The 18,491-nt window shown below is 45.7% G+C and overlaps 1 protein-coding gene across 2 annotated transcripts; it reads left to right on the top strand.

Annotated features, from left to right (window-relative positions):
* Positions 1-7,230: 7,230 nt before the first annotated feature.
* On the top strand, positions 7,231-13,558 carry BAMBI (BMP and activin membrane bound inhibitor). 2 transcript variants are annotated; one of them, XR_005838902.1, is made up of 4 exons: positions 7,231-7,637; positions 10,864-11,151; positions 11,591-12,747; positions 13,151-13,558. XR_005838902.1 is itself a non-coding variant. In XM_040645293.1 (3 exons), the coding sequence occupies exons 1-3, from the start codon at positions 7,562-7,564 to the stop codon at positions 12,007-12,009; spliced, it is 783 nt and encodes a 260-aa protein (XP_040501227.1). In that variant the 5' UTR covers positions 7,231-7,561; the 3' UTR covers positions 12,010-13,558. The 2 variants fall into 2 exon arrangements, 1 of the variants encoding a protein (XP_040501227.1); XM_040645293.1 differs by having other exon boundaries at positions 11,591-13,558.
* Positions 13,559-18,491: the final 4,933 nt, after the last annotated feature.

The following is an 18,491-nucleotide window of genomic DNA, read 5'->3' as shown; positions in this document are numbered from 1 at the left end:
AAGAAGGAGGGCAGGATTGTAAGAACTGTGAGGGCAGGAGCCTCTTCAGTCGTCTTATTGACCCATAAAAAAGGAGTATGGCTCATGAGTACAGTTCATGGCAAATACATCCATAATCAATCAGGAGTTTATTGGGAAATGCTTCTTGCTGACCTTGAGTAACCAACATCACACTTCTTTGAAAAATACTATGGAACCGGAGATGGGTAATCTTTTAAAGAAGCCCTTCACGGGGTAGGAGAAACTTCTTGGGTTTCCCAGAAGATGAGGGGCATGAATTCTGGCTCTTCCTTTACTGAGCAGCTCCATTTCTTGCATAATGATAAGTTAGCCAACCAATTTGTCTCGGCTGATTCTTGGACTATCCACCCAGCATGGGAGCTAACCTGTGTTGGCAAGATTCACGCCGTGTTTAGAGAGATATCATCACCCTGCCAAGACTGGGTTGGCAGTGGCATTATTTCCACTTCAAATGATCAGCGCTGGGGAGAAGAAAATCCTGAACCAGGTGAAGAGTCCTGAAGCTACCATAAATCTGTGCAGATGATTCAAAAACAGATTTGGATAAGCTCACTGTTTCTAAGCAAAACCATTTAACATTTCTGTAGGGGTTCACCGTTAACATGCCTATCTCATGTTACCCCCTTAGCAATCTCTGAGACAGCCAGGCCACCCAGTAGGCTGGTCCTCGTTCTATGGGAGGGGAAAGAGGGGCACCCGGGGACAATGGATTTGCTGGGGACAACACCCCGAGTGGTGGAGCATGGATACAAATTCAGTTCTCATTTCCTAGTGGATTGTTGTTTCCTCATTGACTAAGTTCAAGGGTTTCCATTCAGAATTCCCTTGTTGACTTTAATTCCTTAAAAAAGAAAATTTTTTCTGGATGACATTGTGAAAGTCATCAAAGGGAATAGAAAGCATAATAGAGGTATTTTCTGGTCTTTATTTATAATCTCTTTGAATAGCCAGAATGAAAAGGGAAGTATAGTCACCATGTTAACAATGCCGTTTCTTTAGAAAACTCTTTTTTTTTATTCCTGTGATTTTTATGAGGAATAGCTAAGTGACAGGGCATGGGGCAGTGAAGGTTGGGGACTCTAAAGAAACAAGCGACTATTTTGGCTTTTTGGTTGAAAGCTGATGAATTTTGTTCACGTATTACATATAGACTGCTGAGCAATGTCATTTGCTCACAGGTATGTAGGCACCCCGGCCTCCAATATCCAAACTACATGTGTGGGGAAAGCTATGTAATTAGTCATCCCAAATACCCATCTTTCTCAGGAAATTGATAAAAAAGCTTTTTTCGCCTGGGTGGCTCAGTCGGTTAAGCGTCTGCCTTTGGCTCAGGTCATGATCTCGGGGGTCCTGGGATCGAGCCCCACGTTGGGCTCTCGGCTCAGCAGGGAGTCTGCTTCTCCCTCTTCCTCTGCCCCTTCCCCTGGCTTGTGCTCTCTCTCTCAAATAAATAAATAAATAAATAAATAAATAAAATCTTTTTTTAAAAAAAAAAAGCTCTTTTCGTTGCTGTAGTCAACTAAAAAGACAGGATATTCAAGATTGTTGTATATTCAAAGTAATCCAAAAGTTCCAAGTGGGCCTGCTGTCCTGGCTCTGGAAAGGTTCTGAGTCTTTGGTCTGTGTAGCTGAGCTGTCTTCATTTGGTCCCAAGAAGTTTATTTTTGATTACAGCAAACGGTCAAGTGAGAAATTCACACTAAATTAATAATTTAAAGGAACTCACCAATACTATTTCATAGGCGACTTAAACTTTGCGCATGTGTAGCCCATATGTATATAGTAAGAGTATATCTATATTATGCTTTATGCCGCTGGCCTGCCCACCCTTCCTGGTCTTCCTGGCCCACAACCTTGGTGCGGGGTAGCAGCCAGAGTTTAGATCAGCCGGGAACGCTACCCTAGCTGAACAGACCACAAGCTGAGCAGAAGCCTATGTAACCTGCATGTCAGACTCACTTAGGAATCGGGAATCGGGAAGCCAGAGGGCCGAGGTACTTGCCATGGGGACGGAAGGCAAACCATCTATCTCTTGAGTGTCGCCGCTACGTAAGGGGGGCTTATGACCGGATGAAAGCAAGCAGAAGTTATGACAGAGCAAAAACTAGAGCTAAGGACACGATGCCGGCTCTTGGCGAGAGAAGTGAAAAGAGACAACCCTAAGGACAGGAGACCCCGATCTTCTCATTTCCGGTTCCAGGGAGGCTGGCTTCCCAGCAAGATAAGTAATGCTTCTTGATTCCCGATTAGCTGTATCCTTACAAAAAGCCTATTGTATCTGTACAAGAAACCCCTCCTAAATTAACTTATCTTGAGTGGGTCTCTCTTTCTTTTAATTAAAAAAGTCTAACTCAACAGTGTACTATAAATGTGCAAATTTTATTTTATTTATTTATTTTTAAGGATTTTATTTTTTAAGTAATCTTAGGACCCAATGTGGGGCTCGAACTCGTAACCCTGAGATCAAGAGTGGCACGCTGCACCGACTGAGCCAGCCAGGCGCCCCCCAGGGAAAGTATTGTCAGCTAAGGAGACAGAACTCAAAAATACTGTTCCTTGCATTACCGAATAGCATTCTGGGTCACGGATGTTCCTCTAAGTAAGGATTTGTTTAAAGTAATTTCTCCGCTTTAAAGGATTGATTTACTATTTTAGTTAAAAGGACGAAAGGAATCAAACTGGTTATTTGCCATCAGGTAGGCAAAACTAGCAGGTTATTGAAGAATGTCTAAAAGTTCTACTGGCTTAATTATATTAACATAACTGAATAGAACAAAGGCTATGGCTGATGGTCAAGGATCAGGCAGAATATATGTGATGCTATTAGATTATAAATAATACTCATTGTTAAGTTCATAACGCAATGTTTTTTAACCAGAGACATTTCTTTCTGTATTCTAAACTTAGTTGTTTTTAAAAAAATTTTTTTTAAAGATTTATTTATTTATTTGAGAGGGGGGAGAGGCAGAGGGAGAGGAGGGAGAGAATGTCAAGCAGACATCATACGGAGTGAGGATCCTGTCCCGGGACTTGATCCCACAACCCAGAGATCCCAACCTGAGCTGAAATCAAGAGTCGGTCGCTTAACGAATGAGCTACCCAGGTGCCCCAAGTTGCTTTAAAATTTCTCAAGGAAACCTCAAGCCAACAGATACTGCAGGATTTATTTGTAAGACCCCATAGCATTTTTGCTAGCTTGTGGGAGGGTGGGCGTTGTGGAATGTGACCTTCAGTCTTTTTTCTAGGTCCTATCACACTACCTCCAGGACTCTGCAGTCAGTTCCTTTTGGAAAAAAGAAAAAACAACTCCCCCCCCCCCCCCCCCACCACCTCTAAAAAAACCGCTCACTTCACTAGATAGCCATTCCTTTAGGCTGGGCTAATCTCTCACTTTGACTTTATTCCAATGAAAGTAAATTTCAATCCTGAACTCCTAACTTCTACTGAGAACAAATGACTTTTTTAAAAAGCTGCTACTGGGAATTCGAAGTGTTATCTAACCTCTGTGGATTGCTAGTTCGTAGAAGATTTGTATAACAGGCAGAAATGTTAGATTCTATCCCTAGACTGTAAGAGTTGTGTGTACGCTAGCCAGGGACTTGAACGCAACTATTTCTCTCCGAACACAATGTACTGAGACTTATTTTTCATCTGCATTGTGAAGAGAGAGGCATTGCTGAAAACGGGGATCACATATAACTTGGGAAACAACGGCCTTATCTGAGTAAGCGGAGATTGGTATTTATATCTTTGTTAACAAAATGGGTTGGACGTAAACCACAATTCCACCTTTTTTTTTTTTTTTGGCTATTTATAAAAAAAAATTAAATTTAGAAAGTTATTCCGCGGTGGAGAGCAACCATAAAAATATGTTATAGCGATGTGTTGTGATTATATACGTTATACACATTATATATAATATATGTCCATATACGTCTGAGGATAAAACATATCTAGAACACTCTTTGAAGGTAATAATATTAAACTATTATAATGTTTAATTATTTCAGTTTGTTAGGCCTAGATTCAGCATTCTGTTCTTAGGTACAGATAGCTGGTTCCAGCTTGTATATTCAGAATTCCCTTCATAAGAGTAAAAAGAATTTTGGTCATTGATTTCCTTTTTTAATTTAAATTTCCAAAAGACACTAGCTTTTACTATTTTCTCTTCTACTTACCAACCTACGTGTAGGGAAGTAATAACTGAATTAGGTACAAAACGCAAGTAAAATTCAGTAGAGAAACAATTTCCTCGAGTCTTAAATTGAATTAAAATTGTTACCTATTCTCTCAACTATCAATAGGGCCTCATAATTGACATATTATCCATAAACCAATTTTGACTATCCACATTGATTCAAACACTCTCATTCACTTAAGTTGAAAAGTCCATGTCTGCTCCAAAACCATTAGACAAAGTGCAGACTTGTTTCTCTTAAAACTAATTTCTAGCCATTTAAAAAGTCTGCCCATTACACTAATAACAAAAACAAAAGAGTTGAAATCATTGTCTGAAGAATGGATCGTAAGTTCTTATTCTGAATTGTGTTTGGAACAAAAAAGTATACACCCTGGAATGATAAAAATCAAAATTAATTCAATAAAATGCAAGTATCATAGTTCGGATCCTTTGGGTTGAAAGTAAAAGAACCTTAAGTAAAAATGGGGAACTTATTAAAGTGCCTGAGTTAACTTTAATAAGGAACCTGAGGACCTGAAGTGACACCAAATGACTGGAAATCCACTTGGACTTACACCTTTGTCATTTTTCTCTTTCTTTGCAGACAGGTGGGCTGTGAATTTGTATGCCACCTGTGAATTGACCTGTATAGACTGACCGCCATCTCTGGCCAACCATTCAGAAGAGAGTACTTCATCGGCCCAACTAGGCTCATGTGAGTACCTATGGCCAGAGAGACCGAGGCCCCCAGTCAGGCTGCTGATGCCCACTCCAGAGGAATCAGATGGTCCTCCGAAGTGGGGCTGGGAAGGCACTCAGCAAGTGTTTACTGCAATACAACTTTCATCAACACATCCCCCTAGACTGCCTCCTGTTAAACAAGTATTTATCTCCATTACAAGGAACTATCATTATTTTCTAGAACATCTCTCCCTGCTCCTCGCTTCACATTTTATGCTCCAGCAACAAAGAATTGCTTGCAGTCCCATCTCCCCATCCCCTGCTGACCACCCACATCCCCCAACACAATCAGTAAATGTCACACCTATGTGCCTGTGGTCCTCTATGCTTGTAATGGTCTCCTCGAGATTCTCTTTGTTCTTTAGGAGTCATGCCGGACGTCACTGCTTACAGCAGACCTTCCAGACTTCCATACCTTCCTGGGCTAGTTACCCCTTCTTTCCTTATGCATCATAACATTGTGCGCATAAATCTCGATCATCGTCCCCTCCATCGTTTGTGATTTACTGTTTAGGTTCTGACATCTTCACAACCCCAGACAGAGTCTGGCCTACAGTGGGCACTTCAAGATAGTTGAATGAATATACTCTAAAAGTTTCCTTTTAGCTAATAATTGACTCTCTGGAGTTAAGAAAGACTGTGTCATTACCTGGGAAGTATTGTCTGCATGAACCCCTTGGAACTGTTAACTTGTCAAAGAATTAGACGTCAGGAAGTTCTAATCAAAGTCCTGCTCAGGACCAAGGGTCAGCCCACCACTTGAGAGATGCCTGCTGTTTACCTGGTGCCCCAACCAGTTTAACTTCCTCTTAAAACGTCCACTGGGTGTGCCCTCCCATCCTTTTAGATGCAGTTCTGAGCTAGTGAAGTAATGGGCAGAGCATCAATTTATGAAATTATTTTCTTTTTTCGGCATATAAACATTTTTTAAAGGCAATTTCATTAACTGTACCCTCTGTCCTCTGTGGAGGGACAACTTTAATTTACAAGGTTCACCCTGATTTTTGGTCCTCCAGACATGTATATTTTTTTCTTGGCCTCAAAGCTCATCGCTGTACCATGGTCCTAAAGTGTTTGACTTTACGTCTCCCACCCCAGCATTAAATGCTTTTTTTTTTTCTCTCCCCGCCACCCCTTGACATTTTATCAGGTAGGGAAATGCTGGCTGATCCTAAAAGGAAATTTCTCAAATGGTTGACTTTTGTTAATCTCAGTTTATGGGAGGAAGGGATACAAGAGTATTCCCTCAGATAAGAATTTTAAGTTGAATTTCACCTCCAAAAAAATAAAAACTAAAAAACAACAACAGCAAAACCTCTAGGACTGACTTTGGGTATGTTGGGGGCCGGCAGCCCTGCAAGTCCTAATAAATGAATTAGTATCTCAGAAAGGAGATCACAGCGGGGCTGATATTGATCAGGGTCAGCCGGTGTGTTTGCCTGCGATTGTTTGGGGGGTGCTTAATTGAGTGTCAGTCTCGGCCTGTGTCGTCTCGCTGGCGCCGGGTGCTTTTGGATTTGCTAATTTTCGTTAAGTGTCTCTAGCCGGCTACTCGTCCCCTGTCTACCCAGGAGAACTTAGCGGCTCCCACTGATCAACAGTCTGTCTGTCTGGGCTTTATTGATCACAGGGCGGGCGGCTGGAGGCGGATGCGCTGAGGGGGGGAGGAGGAGGGAGAAGGCTGAAAGCAGACCCCCTTCCGGGCTCCCGACAGAACCCCTTCCTCGGCCACACGCGAGCCGGCAGGGCTCGGCAGGGGGCCTGGGCCGATGGCGCACGCCGGGGGGGAACGCCACTTGTCCTTGGGGTTCGTAAAGTGCGCAGCGTGGCCCGGGAGGGCTTCCGCCAGCGACCCCTCAGTCCCCTGCGTGTTTCGGGGGCAACAAAAAAGTAGTCACGGGCTGGGGGACGCCGGCCCAAGTCTGAGCCGTGAGGGTCCCGGAGGCGAGTGCCAGAGACCCGGAGGCCGGGATCGACCCGCGCCTCGCGAAGGTCATGGACGCGCAGGCCTCCGCGAGGGGGAGCGCGGGAGACAGCAGACTCCCCGCCCGCAGCCCCAGACGCCGGCGCCGCTAGGAGCCGCGGGGCAGGTCCCTCCCGGCCCCCCTCTGGGCCCGCCTCCTGGCTGAGGAGATGATTGACTGGAGCCTGACGGCCAATCGGACGGCGCTGGAGCTTGCCGGGGAGGGGCTGGGGGCGGGGCGGTGTCGGGCCGGCTCCAGGCGCGGGGCGCTATTTACGGCGCGGACCCGGGCCGGCCGAGGCGGGCGCAGGCTGGAGCTCGCGGTTGACGGTCTCCGCGCGCGCTCGGAGAGCTTCTCCCTTCGCAGAGTGGCCGGCTGAGGGGGAGCGAGGCCGACAGCCCCCCCGGGACTGCGGCGCCGAACGGAGCGAGGGAGCCCGGTGGCCGCAGAGTCGGGCCGCGAAAGTCCTCTGGGCTCCTCGGCGCCCCTCCAGCCGCGCTCCATGCTCCGGCCGCGGCCCGGCCCCTCGCCCGGTCGCTGACGGCGCCTGCCGCCCCGGGGAGCCCCCATGCACTGCGCGCTCCGGGAGCCGTAGGCTGCAGTTGCGCCGCGGCTCCGGGAGCCGGCGGGGGCGCCGCGGCCGTGGGGGGCGTCAATGGATCGCCATTCCAGCTACATCTTCATCTGGCTGCAGCTCGAACTCTGCGCCATGGCCGTGCTGCTCACCAAAGGTGGGTGCCCGCCGGCCGGCCGAGGCGCGGGCTCTCCGGGGAGGGGCGCGCGCGGGTCCCGGGGCGGCCGGCGCCGCGGGCCTTTGAAGGCGGCTGCCAAGGCTTTGTTAGCGGCGGGCGAGGTTTCCTCCCGCGCTGGAGCCCGCAGGTCGCGACAAGTTGCCTGTTCTTAGAAGTCGCGGCGGTGGCTTCGCGGCCGCCCCCTCGGGTGTCCCGGAGCCGGCGCGTGGAGGTGGAGTCAGACCTCGGGGCAAGTGGTTGTCAAAATGTTTTTGTAAGTCTGTCCGCGGTGAACTTCTGAACGTTTGCAGCCGGGGAGCGGGGCCGTCGTGTGCGCCGGCAGCAGCCGCCCTCCGCACCCCGCGGGCGGGGGCGGCCGCGCCGAACCGCGGAGCCTGCTCGCAGCTGCGCGGGGCCGGAGTGGGGGCGGGCCCCGCACGTCCCCAGGTGTGACTCCGTCCGCGCGTGTGCCTTCGTGTGTGTCTCTGAGTGAGCGGCTTTGTGAGCCAGCGAGTGTGTGTGTCTCCGTGTGCTGTGTGGCTTCTCGGGCGGGGAGGGGTGGTTTCTGTCAGTGGTCCCGTTTCCCACTCAGCTCATAGTTTACCCACTACCACCAAAAACAAAAACCAAAAAAGGAAAAGAAAAGGAAGGAAAGAAAAAAGAAAGAGAAGAAAAAGGTCAGTTTCTTTTTCCCCCTGCAGGCTTTCGCCTTTTAGGTCGAAATAACCCAAACTCCTAGATTTCAAGGATTCCTCCGCCTCCCCCCGCCATGAACTCTACCTACTGTTCTGTGAACAGATTTTTTTTTTTTTCTTAATGGGAAGCGTTATTTAGCTTTTGCACTACCCCCCCTTCCTCTAATTGCCATGTAGCAGGCATGAGGTTAAAGGATAAGCCAGCCCAGCAAGGATGATGTGCTACAGTATTTATTTATTTTGGAAGGAAGGGTGTAATTAACCCTAAATAACAGCCCTGGTAGCCTGCAGAGGGGAGCCTCCTGGCCCTATCAAAGGCCGGCAGAACAGGGAGGGACTGAGGCTGACATGAAGTCACAGATACCGAAACTATGTGCCTGATAATGATATAATTAGGGGATCAGAGATTTCTGACTGCTGTGGACTTCAAAAGCTTTAAAAGAAGCCAGCAGTCTCTCCTGTAGCCATCTTGACTAAAGCAGACATTTTTGTTTAATCACTACATACAGTAACAAGAAAGGGGGGGAACAGAAGAGCATTGTTCACTGTTTCCAAATACCAGTCCCCTTTCTGGGCCTTTTGCATGCCACAGGAAGAAACTTTATGAAACGACAGAAATATAGTTTTAATACAGTAATACAAAAGTCCATTCAACTTGTTGAAATGTGGCTCCAATTTAAAAAAAAAGTTGTTAGAACTTTCGTAGTTACCTGTCAAAATTTTATTAGACTGTTTTAGGTCATTGAAAATACAGTATTTTAAATAGGCTCTCGTAAACATTTCACTCTTTTTCTTTTTTCATTCAGTGCTCTTTTTCTGCACTCGGTCTGAGGTGAATAGGATCAAAATGGACTTTGAATCTGTTTTATTTCTACTTTAAATCTTGTCTATGGGATTTGTCAGGCGAGGGATACGTAGTCATCACCACATAAGACTGGTGAGCTTTGTGCAAAACTTCAAGTAAGCTTGGAAAGAGGAGAGAGAACCTCTAAAAAGCAAGGTTCCAACTCGGAGGCCTTCCTGGAGAAGGGACTTTGGCCCAGACTGGGACAGGGACAGGGACAGGGAACTCGCGGATTGAGGCTGGAGCAGGACCTCCAGCTTTGGACGGTTAAACTCAGATTGCCAAAGATCTGTGATTAGCTGTCAGGTTTTTCTAGAATGAAAGCATTAGCAGCGTCTGATGAAAACTGAGCATACCATAGAGTGGCCTGGAATTTGGACAGATGATTAAATGAGACACCTTACTCAGGCATTCACATTCACAGAGAGGAGGAGGAGGAAGAAAGGAGAGGGTAGGAAGAGGTCTATAAAACCACAGCCCCTGGTGTTTAATTTAAGAGCTGGGGTTTCAGTAACGACCCAGAGCCTCAGGTTGGGAAGCTGGGAAGAGGTGCGTGCCTCAGTTCCGTTTACAGTAGCATTAGTTGTGGCATCTTGACAGTGACCAGAGTCACGGGGGTCAGATACAGTACTAGTGATAGCTCTGAGACCCAGATCATTTCAACCAGAGATTGATGCTAAAAGCCTCAGAGCGTGCATTGCAGCAAAATGTTACCAGCGACTTGCAACTCCCCAAATAAGTTTTATAAAGGAAACTTTTAATCACTTCCTGGAGAAAAATTTGAGGTTTTCTTAAGGATTTTTCATTCAACCAGCAGAGGATTTTCAGTTTCAATGTTTCCCCTTTTAGATCCCATGTTGAATTACATGTAAAACTGGGGGGTTAAGGGGAGGAGAAGTTAGCTTTGCCGTTTTACACCCGCCTCCCCTCCTCACCCACCCCCCTCCCGCCCCCAGTTTTATGACTTTCCATTTGGGCTGAAAGAAATTGACTTTGGCAAGCAAACCACTAATTGTAAACTGCCTAGTTCCTGTTTTACAATATACTGACTAAAAGCTCCTCTGCATGAAAAGATCTTTATAGGCAAAGTTTGCCTTTTCTAGAGAGGTTGCAAATAGCTGCCCAGTTTCATAGTTTTAAAACCTCCTGACCGGAGCAATTTCTAGATTGTTGTGTTTCTAGTTAATAACTTTATAAGGTGTTAGCTAAAGCTCTTAAATCTTGGCACAGCCCTTTAAGGTAGTAAACAATTCAGTAGTTCCGATCAAATATTTATACTGACAAAATCAAAAAGCCTAGCATTTTTATGTTGTACGGTCACGTAGGATTAAAATGAATAAACAGTATAATTTACCTTACGGTAGGAGAAGTTCTTGCGATGATTATTTTCCTTCATATCCAGGAGTACTATTCTGAATTACTCGCGAGCTCCTCAGAAATCGCAATTGAACTTTGATTCTCTGCAGTTGGGATTAATACGGTTCTAAAATTAACATTTAACTGGGTTGAAATTTAAGCACTGGCTTGCACAGCGGGCTCTCCCAAATCCACCTGGGGCTGCCACTGCCGGCACTCAGCTGAATATTCTAGAAGTTCGTGCCTTTGATCTTGAGGTTGAGCGATTGCCCGGGTAGAGGGCTCTATCTGGTCTCGGAAGGCAGTTGACACAACTTCTCACTGTTTCCAGGTGAAATCAGATGCTACTGTGATGCGGCCCACTGCGTGGCCACTGGCTATATGTGTAAATCCGAGCTGAGCGCCTGCTTCTCCAGACTTCTCGATCCTCAGAACACAAATTCCCCGCTCACCCATGGCTGCCTGGACTCTCTCGCAAGCACAGCAGACCTCTGCCAAGCCAAACAGGCACGAAACCACTCTGGCACCACCGTGCCCACATTGGAATGCTGTCACGAAGATATGTGCAATTACCGAGGGCTGCATGATGTGCTCGCCCCTCCCAAGGGGGAGGCCTCAGGTAGGTAGAAGCCCCCTCTCCCCAGAACCCCCTCTCCCCAGAGCGCCAGCCTCCTCCAGAGGCGCGCGGCGGCCTCGACTTTGTATGTCTGCTATTGATTTTGTTGTTAATGTAATTAGAGACACCAGCGGGAGAGGCATGGCTGGATGCAAAGATGAATCTCTATTGAGTAGCTTTCATGTCTGCCCGAGCGTGAGATGTCTGTCTACATAATAGGTTTTGCCCGGTTTTTCCACATTTTGAAGACCCAGAAGACCCTTACTGTTCAGTGAGGACTGGCCCTAAACAGACCGTTTTTGGAAGCTGATCTTTGCATCGCTGGGCACCGTGTAGTTTGTAAATATTGTTGATTTCAGCGTAAGCTGCTCTCTCGTGGGGTGCCCACGAATCCCTGCGGGAGGGGCGACCGCAGTTTGCTCACGCATTTGTGTCGCTCTAGGACAAGGAAACCGCTACCAGCACGACGGCAGCAGGAACCTCATCACCAAAGTGCAGGAGCTGACTTCCTCCAAAGAGCTGTGGTTCCGGGCGGCCGTGATCGCCGTTCCCATCGCTGGCGGCCTGATTCTGGTGTTGCTGATTATGTTGGCCTTGCGGATGCTCCGAAGTGAGAACAAGAGGCTGCAGGACCAGCGGCAGCAGATGCTGTCCCGTTTGCACTACAGCTTCCACGGACACCACTCCAAAAAGGGGCAGGTGGCCAAGTTAGACTTGGAGTGCATGGTGCCGGTGAGCGGCCACGAGAACTGCTGTCTGACCTGTGACAAGATGAGACAAGCGGACCTCAGCAACGAGAAGATCCTCTCGCTCGTTCACTGGGGCATGTACAGCGGGCACGGGAAGCTGGAGTTCGTATGACGGGGTCTGACCCCGCACCGAAGTTCTGGGACGCTTGAAGGCTCGGAGTTCGGCTGGACAGGAGCACTTTATCTGAAGAAAAACGAACTCGCGGAATCACCTTTGAGAGACGAAATGACCTCTGCAGACAGAATCTTGGATATTTCTTCTGAAGGATTATTTGCACAGACTCTTAAATACAGTCAAATGTATTATTTGCTTTAAAATTATAAAAAGCAACGAGAAGACTGCGTACACACTGTTACCAGGGTTATTTGCATCTGAGGGAGCTGGAATTGAGTACCTAATAAACTAAAATGTGCTCTGTGTAAGCTCCAACATCTTGATTTATTGTAAAGATTTAAAAAAATATATATCTATATATATATTTTGTCTGAAATTTAGCGGTGTCTTGTCCTAAATTAAAAACTAAGCGGGAAGCCTAAGAAACTCCGTGTTAATTATACATATGAAGATGTGTTGTCACTCATAGCAAGGTCTCAACTGTAGGATTTGGCTTGTTTTGTTTTTTGTTTTTTAAACAAGACCAAGATCTTGTTTATCCTTACACGCATATTTGTAGCTTTCTTGCAGTGTGGAGAATTTCTTAAATGTGTCCTGCCCATCATTCAGTGTCCTACCCACATGTTTTTGTTAGAGTAATCCTGGTTTTTAGCTTTCACCTAAGACAAATCTTACGCTTCTTTATACCAGGTCGGATATGGCGGATCAGTGTCTGGAGCTGTCTTGTGAGCAGAGGTAATCTTCATCCGCTTAATCCCGTTGCTCGGGAATGCTTTTTGAAATGTGTCTACCTCCAACCAAAAAAGAAAAACCAAACCAAACCTGCTAAACGAAACTCCTTGTCGTTAGTCACTGCCTACTTGTACTGTTGATTAATTTAGCAGTTGGCTTTGTCTCAGACCAAATTAAGTATTTTGGATCCCAGATTAGCCAGACTTGATTGTATCACGCTCCTGGTTTTCAAGCCTTCCTTCATCGCAGTGTTACACTAACACTTTCTTCTTCTCCGGGTTTAGAAAGGGTTTCAGTAGTGAAGGTTATTTGTATCAACTGAGATTTAAAGAACACTAGGTCCCCCTGCCCCCCACATTGACTCCGGCCACTGATACACTAAGTAACAGTGTTTTCACTCGTGCAGGACCTTCTGTCTGGCAATGCTGCTCAGCCTGGACTGGAATCCATGCCACATTTGTGTACTTTCTCCCCAAATAGGTCTTTGTTATCCGAACGTGAGAAGAATTTGCCATGTAGGATTCTTTTTTTTTCCCCCCTGATTCTTTTGTATATTTGAAACTTTTGCTTAAAAATGAACCTCTAGTCTGCATATTTGAGTATGGGGTTTTCTTTTAACGCGTGTTAAAGGATTGTGTGTGTGTGTGTGTGTGCATATTTGGGGGATTATTTTATGATAAGCACGATTTGGGTCCCTTCAGACAGATGCAGTCGCCAAGTTCATGGAAGAATTGGAGTCGAAATGAGTAGGGTAAAAACGAGTACCTAGATTATTTAATAATTAATAGGGCCACAGCCCCATACAAAGTAGACTATGGAATAAATACACATTTTAATAAATGACGGCATTCGTATTGTGCTTTCTGAGAATGACAGTTCTTGCACGCATGACTTACAGTTTATAAAGGAGTGTTGCTTCTTGAGGGAGCCAGAGACTTGTGACATAACTATCCAAGCCCACCTAGAGAAGAAAATTCACCGAAATTGCCACTCGATGGAGTTTCGACCCTCACCTCCACTTTCAGCTCCAGATCAAACTACAGGAGTTTCATGGCTTGAAGATTAAAAGACTTCTTGCTCCCTATCCATTCTGCTTTCACGTACAGCGTCATGCAAGCTCAGAGATGCCTCAAGTAGCCTCTGTGTAGCTAGTCTTTCCCCCCAGCGGGCCCTGCTATTACTCTCATTCACCCCATTTCTTCCAAATACCAGTTAACTAAGAACTCAGCAATTTGTTAAATAAGGCAATGAGGGATTTGAAGTCCGATATTTTGAATCACTTGGAAACCAGTAAACCCCATCCTCCAAGGAAAGGCTGGGGTCTCAGCCGGTGCTGACGTCACAGACATTTACTGGAAGATGAATGCAAAAAGCCTCCACTTCCATGTTCTGTGTTCGCTGCCCTGCCTCTTGTTTCTTCTGTAAATTCATGAGGCTGTTTACAACCCCCTATTCAGGGGGGTGATGGCGCTGTGCACCTGCCCCCCGCCCGCGGACTGGGTGTCTGGGGTGCTCAACTGCTAGCTGCGTAGTAGACTGGCTATTCCTCTTCCCGTGTCTTTTCCTAATGATGAACCCTTTCCCCTTCATGTGTTGTATTCATAGATACTAAATGAGATATTTATTCACTTAGTATCTGCACACTGCCCTCGCCGCCAGTCTTAAAAGGCAGATCTGGGCATAACTCGGCCTTTCGACGAAAATATTGTGGGTCTGTCAACTTTGATTTTTACCGAGAACTAAATATAGGTTCTCCTTTTGCTTTCCCGTGAGAGTGTGGAAGCTGCCAAGAGCAGAGATAAAGGGCCCTTCATGAAATAACTACCTACCTGATTCGGTGATGTAAGTAAGGTGATGACTGCTGTGTTTGTTTTTCCCTCCTGGAGATGTTTACTGTTACTTTGAGGTGACAGGACAAGGCTGGGCTAACCAGGAACAGCCCTTGTTTAATATTGACATAGAACTCCCCCCAAAAGTAAGATTTTTTTCCTAAGTGGAAATTTTCCTCAACCAGAGACAAATGGGACCAAATTAGCCATGATGTTTCTATATCTACACCCCTTCCATTCTATCCCTTTCGAAAAAATTGATCTGTACGTGGTTATGTCTTTTATGTTATCCCCCCCAACACACACACACCCTTATTTTGAATGGCTCAGAGGCTTCCTAGGAATTGACTGGTGTGTCTCTAATTTCTGCTGAACTGATTTTATTAAAAACACTGCACCATAGGGGGTTTGACCTTCTAAAATACCAAACATGTCTGCTTTAGAAAATCACAAAGCTCTCCTCTGAAGAGCTCGTAAATCTGGTTTCAATATGGGTTGATTATAGGCTAAAAGCTTGAAAGCAGGGGCATCTAGTATCATGAGTCTGGAACTAGCCTTTTTGGGGCCAGGACAGCTTTTTTTCCTTATAACCTCTAATTGGTCCTCTTCTCTGTCTCTGCCCGAGTAATGTCAAACGTCCTCCAAAAGTTACACGGTGCGATGAGGCCGAACTCATGCAAGGGTAGCGGTCAAGTGCGCTTTGGAGTCGCATGGCCTGGGTTCCAGGGCTGCCTTTGTCTCTACTAGCTGTGTGAACTTGGGCAAGTTAGTTAGGCTCTTGAATACTCAGTTTTGTTACCTATAAAATGGGGGCGATGATAATGCTTTATAAGATTATCGTGTGGAGGTATAGTAAGCTATTTTTTTTTAATTTTTTTTTTTTTTTAAATTTATGTGACAGAGAGACAGCCAGCGAGAGAGGGAACATAGCAGGGGAGTGGGAGAGGAAGAAGCAGGCTCCCAGCGGAGGAGCCCGATGTGGGACTCGATCCCTTAACTCCGGGATCACGCCCTGAGCCGAAGGCAGACGACTGTGCTACCCAGGCGCCCCGTATAGTAGCTATTTCTATTAATACGCACAAAGGTCTTGGGTGAACTACAGTGGCCCCAGTATTAACTCCTCAAGATTTGAGAGCTTGGCTCAGTTGGTTAAGTATCTGCCTTCGGCTCAGGTCATGATCCCGGGGTCCTGTGATTGAGCCCTGCAACCGGGCGCCCTGCTCAGCAGGGAGTCTGCTTCTTCCTCTGCCCCTCCCCCTGCACGTGCTCTCTCTTTCCTTCTTGCTCTCTCTCTCTCATAAATAAAATCTTTAAAAAAAGTTTTCAAAAAAAATTTTGAGAGCTTGGCCCTATTACTTTTACAGTGGATATTCACTTGACTTTTTTGTATTTCAGATCTTTCATTCCTGAGATTTGTAGCCCCTTCGGTGACCGGCAGACTGCATGTAACATTTTTAATATTTGTTTTTAATGTATTGCTTTTAGCCTCTCATCTATGAATCATATTGGTTTGTCATTGTTTCCTTTTGGAATAATCATGTGGCTGCTGATAGGAACACTTCAGTTTTGTGGACCTATTTTTTTTTTTTTTTTGGTATTTGACAGAACGAAGTGCTAGTGTTTCACCTGCTCCTGGTGGTTAATCCAGTGAGAAAATCAAGGGAGCCCAGTGAGATGACGGAGACTGTTTCAGAATCACTTGACCGGTTTGTGATCAAAACATCTAAACAAGTGCCACCACCAATTACAATCTGCCCCATAGGTGCTCCCACCCAAATACAAATAGTAACACAACCGGCTTTCAGGACTGTTGTGAACCTTTTCACATGGGGTTGGGGGGGGTCGTCTAGTTAGAATTAAACTCCCTTTAATTCACCCAGGTGGAGTTAATTTAGTGAGTGTCTCTGCGGGTCACGGTTGTAATGGAAAAGGAACTGCTTCAGACACCAGCTCACTCTTCTTCCCTCTCTTTCTTCCATGTCGTTCTCACTCTGCTGCTTTAAAAAGGCAGGTCATTGATCTGAGACTTTGAGACCCAAATTAAAAGCTCCTTCAGAATTTGAGAACTCTTCGTTTGGAGTACAGGTTTAGACTCTGAGCACGTCCTGGCTAGTCTGCTCACGCTGCACCATTTTGCGGTGTGATGGCGTAATTCACTTGTCTGTTGTTCTGGAAGTTTGGGGATAGACCTGGGGAGGTGGTGGGGCTGAGTGTAGTCAGATGGGGATATACTTCTTGCAGGAAGGTGGCGATTTTCCAATGGATCTGCTTTGGAGAGTTTCAAAGTGTGTATTCTAGGGGAGGCCCACAAGCCATATTTCTACAAACTTTCCCCATTCTATGGATATGAAAAGGGATTCCAGGAAAGGCATTGATGAGCAATCTTGGGAGATACTTTGGATAAGCAGTTAGACAACATCTCAAGGCATCTGTCATTCTTCGAGACCCAGTGGAGATGCCTCTGTCTAGCGGCCAGTAGCCCGCTGGCCTCTTGGAGGCTCTCTCAAATGGTGTTTGGCTGCCTAGATTAGATTGATGTTGGAGTAACCTGAGCAGAATCCTAAAGAGATGAGTTGATAACTATTTCTATGTGTGTAAATATACGTACATACGTGGCATGCGTATGTCTATGCCATGCTAGCCACGTAGTCTTTGAAATCCTGGAATAATTTTGCAGTGAACAACTTTCAAGGCAGAGTGTAAGTAGATGTTGGAATTTATGGGAAGTCAGCAATTTGTTTTTAGACATGTGAAGACTACGTTAGTTGTGATGAATTAATAAAGTCAGAGGCTGTTGTGTAAATTCACTCTGAAAGATCTCACATTACAAACCTAATGGAACAAAAATTGTTTTAGCAGTTAAAACCAAGAGAAATACAGAAAGCTCTTTATCCCTGGTCTCTTCCCCTTGGAATTTCCCTCGGGAACTGATGAGGACAGTGGAAAAACACCACTAAAAGCAGTTTCTGACTTTTCAAGTGTTGGAAGTCCACGCCGAGGCTTTTTTTTTTTTTTTTAAACTAAACTTAGTGGATGTGATTTTGATACCCAAGACTTTCGTTCACAGTTGCCTTGCTAAATAGGGTATTTCTCACCTGGATTTAGGGATTCAACTGTGAAATCCTGGTGGGGAGGAGCAAGGACCTATAGAGCCTTTGTACTTTGCTGTGATCCAAGGACAGCAGACAATGAAGGGAAGGGAGACTGAGCCCTCTTGCATTAGGCGTCTGAATTCAGGTTGTCCGTAAATAAGCAAATGTCTTCCTCTTTGGTTTCTCTACTCTAAACTATTGTTTTAAAGATTTATAATTTTGTATGGGAACCCCAAAGGAAAACAAGTTGCCAGTGAAGGGAGTTGAGGAGAAACAATTCAAACGGATCTGGATATTAATGAAGCATTGCTAAGGTCAAATGTATCCCCACTTTTAAAATCTGGTGCGCTCTCCAGGTGAATTCAAGGATACGAATTCTCACCTAGAAGGATTATCATCATTCCCCGTTAAACTAAGAGGTGTACTGGCCTTTTAGCGTCGTGAAATGTCCAAAGTTTTCATCAAACAGTGTTTCCCTAAGGATTTTGAAAATAAATCACCCAGAGTTTTGTTGGTCCAAAAGGTGAAGAACCTAAAATCAGCAGACTGACCATTTCACCTTCAACTGTCTGGTCCCGGTCACACTGGGATAACTTGGGGAAACTTTATTCTCCTGGAACTAAATCCCTAACCAGGGGCTCTACTGAAAGCAACAAGTAGCGCGCTGCATCCTTCGTTCAGGGACACACCAAACGTGAGTTGTATATTACCCGAGTTGTGTATTACCTGCAGCTCTGCAAACACCTAGCGTCTTCATTAAAGGATTACCTTCTACTTCAAAATCCAACTGGCTCCTATGCATCCGTTTATATTATACTTGAGAATT

This window comes from Ursus maritimus, unplaced genomic scaffold (assembly GCF_017311325.1).
Source record: "Ursus maritimus isolate PB19 unplaced genomic scaffold, ASM1731132v1 scaffold_31, whole genome shotgun sequence".
In the NCBI taxonomy this organism is placed as follows: domain Eukaryota; kingdom Metazoa; phylum Chordata; class Mammalia; order Carnivora; family Ursidae; genus Ursus; species Ursus maritimus.
Note: the sequence above shows the minus strand (reverse complement) of the source record. Positions and strands in the feature narration are given on the sequence as shown.